The sequence below is a fragment of the Arachis ipaensis genome, chromosome B08, assembly GCF_000816755.2.
Source record: "Arachis ipaensis cultivar K30076 chromosome B08, Araip1.1, whole genome shotgun sequence".
In the NCBI taxonomy this organism is placed as follows: domain Eukaryota; kingdom Viridiplantae; phylum Streptophyta; class Magnoliopsida; order Fabales; family Fabaceae; genus Arachis; species Arachis ipaensis.
In genome coordinates, this window is record NC_029792.2 from 87,117,168 (window position 1) to 87,123,626 (window position 6,459).

Below are 6,459 nucleotides of genomic sequence, written 5' to 3' on the forward strand. Positions count from 1 at the left end.
TGAATTGAAAGAAAAATAATAGTACTTGCATTAATTCATGAAGAACAGCAGAGCTCCACACCTTAATCTATGGGGTGTAGAAACTCCACCGTAGAAAATACATAAGTGAAAAGAGGTCTAGGCATGGCCGAATGGCCAGCCTTTCAAAACATGAAATATGGCATAAGCTCGATAATACAATAGTAAAAAGTGCTATTTATACTAAACTAGTTACTAGGGATTACAGAAAATAAGTAACTAAGTGCAGATAGTGCAGAAATCCACTTCTGGGGCCCACTTAGTGTGTGCTTGGGCTGAGCATTGAAGCTTTCACGTGCATAGGCCATTCTTTGAGTTAAACGCCAGCTTGGGTGCTAGTTTGGGCATTTAACTCCAGTTTTGGTGCCAGTTTGGGCGTTTTACTCAAGAAAAGGGTCTCTGATGGGCGTTTGAATGCCAGTTTGGGCCATCAAATCTTGGGCAAAGTATGGACTATTATATATTTCTGGAAAGCCCCAGATGTCTACTTTCCAACACAATTGAGAGCGTGTCAATTGGGCTTCTGTAGCTCCAGAAAATCCACTTTAAATTCAGGAGGGTCAGAATCCAACAGCATCTGCAGTCCTTTCTCAGCCTCTGAATCAGATTTTTGCTCAGGTCCCTCAATTTCAGCTAGAAAATACCTGAAATTATAGAGAAATACACAAACTCATAGTAAAGTCCAAAAATGTGATTTTTTCATAAAAAATAATAAAAATATAATAAAAAGTAACTAAAATATACTACAAACTATGTAAAAATAATGCCAAAAAGGGTATAAATTATCCGCTCATCAGGCTCCTAGTTATAAACATTCTTCACAATACTATATGTACTAAATTTTATTTTTAAAGGTCATAATATCTTGCCACTTCAGTCTTATGACTTAAGCATAAGACTCTATATGGTAGGGTGTTACATTATGGTATCAGAGCAGTTCGTTCCTGTAGAGTCTGAGGGACGGACTGACTATACTTCTATGCATTCTCTGTATGTGTGTTATGTGCTATTAGAATATCTAACTGATATACCTGGCATAAATATTCATGAGTATGCATTTGGGACTTTGAAGCACTAGAGTTCCGATATTGAGACTGATCAACTTGATATCGATTGTTTGGTGTGTATAGGAACCAGATGGCACCTCGTGGACGTGGTCGAGGTTGTGGGAGAGGTCGTACTAGTACTCGGGGACCGGGAGCCAACACAAATAATCCAGTAGATTTTATGGCAGCGTTGGAGAATATGGCTGCTGCTATGCAGGCCACTGCTGCGGCTCTTGGGCAACAGATGAATAACCATGGCAATGACGGAAGTGGAGCTCAGAGCTCGATGACACTGGAAACCTTCTTGAAGGTTAATCTACCTAAGTTCAATGGAACCACTAGTCCGACTGAAGCCGATACCTGGTTTCAGGCTGTGGAGTGAGCATTGCAAGCGCAGATGGTACCTGAAGGACAGTGTGTTGAATTTGCTACCTATCTGCTCACTGGGGAAGCATCGCATTGGTGGCAAGGAGTCTGACTCCTCCTATAGTAGAGTGATGACCCTATCACCTGGGATGCCTTCCAAGATGAGTTCTATAAGAAGTACTTTCCGAATTCTACTAGGACGGCCAAGGAACTCGAGTAACTACAGCTGAAGCAGGGTGCTATGTCCGTATCTGAGTATACTGACAAGTTTGAGGAGCTATTTAGGTTTTTTTGTATGTGTCAGGGAGCTCCGGGAGACTTTGAGGAATGGAAGTGCATTAAGTATGAAGGAGGACTCTGGAGCGATATCTTTAGCTCAGTAGGACCAAAAGAGATCAGAACTTTCTTAGAGTTAGTGAATAAGAGCAGGGTTACAGAAGAATGTGTGAAAAAGGCAGCTGCAGAGAGAGGAAGCCATAGAGGACCATTCCCACAGAACCGTGGGAAGAACTTTGCTCCTAGAGGTCTGCCTTTCAAGCGGGGAGGTTCTGGATCACACCAGACTCAAGGTCAGAACAATTTCAGGAGGCCTAACAACAACAACAAATCCCAGGGGAGGAGATTTGGGAAGCAGCCTCAAAATGAGCAAGCTTGTGCTAGGTGCAGGAGTCACCATCCGGGGGCCCCATGCAAGGCCGGATGGGGCTTGTGCTATTCTTGTGGTAAGGCGGGGCATAAAGCTACAAACTATCCGGAGAAGCAGAAGCAAGGTGCAGGAAAAGCATAGCACTCTAGCCGGGTGTTCACCACCTCGGCTGTTGGTGCCGAGGGATCCGAGACACTTATCTGAGGTAACTGTGAAATGGCTAGTCAAATTTTAAATGCTTTATTTGATTCAGGAGCAACACATTCATTCATTGCATTCGAAAAAGCTAGTAAGTTAGGATTGAAGATTGTAGTCTTAGATTATGACCTAAAGGTGTATAATGCCACCCATAAGCCATGATAACTAGGCTAGGATGCACGCAAGTTTTATTTAGGGTCCAGCAACGTGATTTTGTCCATGATTTAATCTGTTTGTTAATGACCGGTCTTGATCTTATCTTGGGTTTGGACTGGTTATCTCAGAACCATGTTTTGCTCGATCGTTCTGCAAAATCGGTGTACTTTATGCCGGAAGATACAGAAAGACCAGTTGTATTGAATAGTTATTACTTGAATGCTATGATGGTGAATTGCTCTGGGACCGAATGTCAAGGTATTCTGTTGTTAACCGCGGGTGTTTCGGGTGATGATCAAAGATTGGAACAAATTCCGGTTGTGTGTGAGTTTCCGAAGGTGCTTCCCGACGATATTGATGAATTTTCACCTAACCGAGAGGTTGAGTTTGCTATTGAGTTGGTGCCTGGGGCTGGACCAATCTCGAGTGCTCCTTATAGGATGTCACCACTGGAAATGGCCGAGCTAAAGTCTCAGCTAGAGGATCTGTTGGGTAAGATCTTCATCCGATCAAGTGTTTCTCCATGGGGTGCGCTAGTGTTATTGGTAAAGAAGAAAGACGGGAGTATGTGACTCTGTATAGATTACAGGCAGCTGAACAAGGTCACAATAAAGAATAAGTACCCACTGTCAAGGATTGATGATCTCATAGATCAGTTACAAGGAGCTGGGGTTTTCTCCAAGATCGACTTGCAATCCAATTATCACCAGATAAGGGTGAGGGGTGAGGACATTCCTAAGACCGCTTTCAGGACTCATTATGGTCATTACGAGTACACTGTAATGTCTTTTGGGTTGACAAATGCTCCTGCAGTGTTTATGGATTATATTAACAGAGTCTTCCGTCCGTTTCTGGAAAAATTCGTTGTTGTCTTCATTGATGACATACTGATTTACTCTAAGACGAAAGAGGAGCATGCAGAGCACTTGAGGACCATGTTGCAGATACTGAAAGAAAAGAAACTCTATACGAAACTGTCTAAATGTGAATTCTGGAAGAGTAAGGTGAAGTTTCTGGTCACGTGGTGAGTAAACAGGGGATAGCTGTAGATCCTTCTAAGGTGGAAACAGTGATGGAATGGAGACAACCAACCTCAATAACTGAGATAAGGAGTTTTCTGGGCTTGGCTGGCTACTACCGAAGATTCATCAAAGGCTTTTCACAAATAGCTTTGCTATTGACAAAGTTAACCTGCAAGGATGCACCGTTTGTTTGGACTCCTGAGTGTGAGGAGAGCTTTCAGGCGCTGAAGCAAAAGTTGACCACCGCGTCTATGTTGGTGTTACCTGAGCCAAATGAATCATTTGAGGTGTACTGTGATGCCTCACTGAGGAGTCTAGGGTGCGTGCTGATGCAGCATCGTAATGTGGTGGCGTTTGCCTCACGACAGTTGAGACCTCATGAAGTTCACTACCCTACGCACGATTTGGAACTTCCTGTGGTTGTGTTTGCCTTGAAGATGTAGAGGCATTATCTCTATGGGGTTAAGTTCCGAGTCTTCTATGATCACAAGAGCTTAAAATACCTCTTTGATCAGAAAGAGCTCAATATGCGGCACAGGAGGTGGATGGAGTTAGTGAAGGACTACGACTTTGAGTTGAATTACCATCCGGGGAAAGCTAATTTAGTGGTGGATGCGTTAAGTCGGAAGTCATTGTACGCTGCTTGGATGATGCTTCAAGAAGAGAAGTTACTCAAGGAATTCGAGAGTCTGAAGATTGGTGTTCAAGAAGTGTCTGGAACTCTATGTTTGAGTCAATTGCAGATCTCAAGTGACTTTAAATCCCAACTCCTAAAGGCTCATGAAAACGATGACGTGTTACCGAAGGTGTTACCAGTTATTGAGCAAGGAAAGCGGTGGAGAGTGTCAGAGGATCAGGATGGGCTATGAAGATTCAAGGATAGGATCATTGTGCCGGATGTTGGCACTTTACGACAAGATATCTTAAAGGAAGCACACAAAAGTGGATTCTCTATTCACCCGGGGAGTACTAAGATGTATCATGATTTAAAGGCGATGTTTTGGTGGCCAGGTATGAAGAATGATGTGGCGGAATATGTTTCAAAGTGTTTAACCTATCAGAAAGTAAAGATCGAACACCAGAGACCTTCCGGGATGTTGCAACCTTTAGAGGTTCCGCAATGGAAGTGGGAAAGCATTGCGATGGACTTTGTGTCGGGATTGCCAAGGACTAGGGCCGGTTTTGATGCTGTCTGGGTGATTGTGGACAGACTGATGAAGTTAGCTCACTTTTTACCCATTCGGATGAATTACACTCTTGAGGAGCTAGCACGGTTATACATAAAGGAGATTGTGAGACTTCATGGTGTACCTGCTACTATAATCTCTGATAGAGATCCTCGTTTCACTTCGAGGTTTTGGGGTGCATTTCAGAAAGCTTTCGGGACCCGCTTAAGCTTGAGCACAGCTTACCATCCTCAGATAGATGGTCAATCTGAGAAGATGATCCAAACATTAGAGGATATGTTGAGGGCTTGTGTTTTGCACCAACCGGCGAGCTGGGATCGGTATATGCCGTTAGTAGAGTTTGCATACAATAATAGCTACCATGCGAGCATCGGAATGGCTCCGTATGAGGCTCTATATGGGAGAAAATGTCAATCTCTGCTATGTTGGTATGAAGTTGGGGAGAAAATCTTGTTGGGGCCAGAGATCATAGCTGAGACCACTGAACAAGTTAAGAAAATCCAAGACAGGATACTCACTGCGCAGAGTCATCAGAAAAGTTACGCCAATCAGAGGCGGAAGCCCTTGGAATTTTAGGAAGGAGACCATGTTTTTCTTAAAGTTACTCCAACCACAGGAGTGGGTAGGGTAACTAAAGTAAGGAAGTTGAATTCTCGGTACATTGGTTCGTTTCAGATCCTGGAGAGAGTTGGACCGGTGGCATATCGAATGGCTCTACCACCCCACCTTTCGAACCTGCACGACGTATTTCACGTGTCGCAGCTTCGGAAGTATACTCCTGATGCTAGCCATGTGTTAGAACCTGAATCTTTATAGTTAAAAGAAGATTTGACGCTTTCGGTGACTCTGGTCAGAATTGACGATACTAGTATCAAACGGTTGCGTGGAAAAGAGGTTTTGTTAGTCAAAGTGGCATGGAGTCGAGCCGGTGTTGAGGAGCACACTTGGGAACTTGAGTCGGAGATACGAACTGACTATCTGCACTTATTCTCAGGTAACTGAATTTGAATTTTGTGGGCAAAATTCCCAATTAGGTGGGTAAAATGTAAAACCCGGTTAATTAATGACTAATTAGCCCATAAATGAGAATTTATTCTAGAAAGCCAAAAATGTGATTTTTATGGCTTAATATGATAGAGGAGATTAAAACGAAAATTTTGATACCAATTTTATAGAAATCGGCCCATACATAAAACCCTCATTTCAGCACTCTCTCTCCTCTCTTAAGCCTCTAAAACGCTGAAAAAGGAAAATGTGAAGGGAAGAACACTCTTCCAAAGTTCTACCCTTGTTTGATCTTCAAACCACCATAACTTTTGATCCGGAGCTCCGATTTCTACACCGTTTGTGGCCACATATTCATCGTGAAGAGCTCTACAAAACCCACTATTTTATCTTGAGGTAAGCCACGTTTTATCCTCTGAAGTTTCAGACTTTATTTCGAAAATTTGGGTGAAAAGTGTTGAGATTTTAGGCTCTTTGATGTTATAGGATCCAACTAGCATGAAGGAGAAGCTTAATCTTGTCTCCTTGATCCTTGAGTGTGGTAAGATTTTCAATCCTAGTAGAATTTGTTGGTTTATGATGTTGGCTATTGTGTTGTTGTGTTTGAATATGATGATTGTGGCTTAGGTAGTGTGTACGTGAATATTGAAGCTTGATTGAGGTTTTGAAAAGCTTGGAAGAGGGTTTTGGTGTGCTAAAAAATTGTTCTTGGAGGTGTTGAAGCTTGGTGAGCTTGTGAAAAAGTGATTTGAAGGTGTTCCGGGTAAAGCGGAAAAGCGGCTAAGGTATGGTCTCCGTTTCCTATATCTAAAATG

General features: G+C 42.8%; 1 protein-coding gene across 1 annotated transcript; it reads left to right on the top strand.

Moving 5' to 3' along the window:
* LOC107611185 (uncharacterized mitochondrial protein AtMg00860-like) lies at window positions 3,503-4,321 on the top strand. Its single transcript, XM_016313140.1, has 2 exons — window positions 3,503-3,739; window positions 4,196-4,321. The coding sequence occupies exons 1-2, from the start codon at window positions 3,503-3,505 to the stop codon at window positions 4,319-4,321; spliced, it is 363 nt and encodes a 120-aa protein (XP_016168626.1).

Bases quoted from the DNA above. Each gene is read 5' to 3' on its own strand.
- LOC107611185 (XM_016313140.1), top strand. From the start codon at position 3,503: ATGGAATGGAGACAACCAACCTCAATAACTGAGATAAGGAGTTTTCTG. The intron at 3,740-4,195 runs GTGTACTGTGAT...AGTCAATTGCAG, and splicing joins AGCCAAATGAATCATTTGAG to ATCTCAAGTGACTTTAAATC.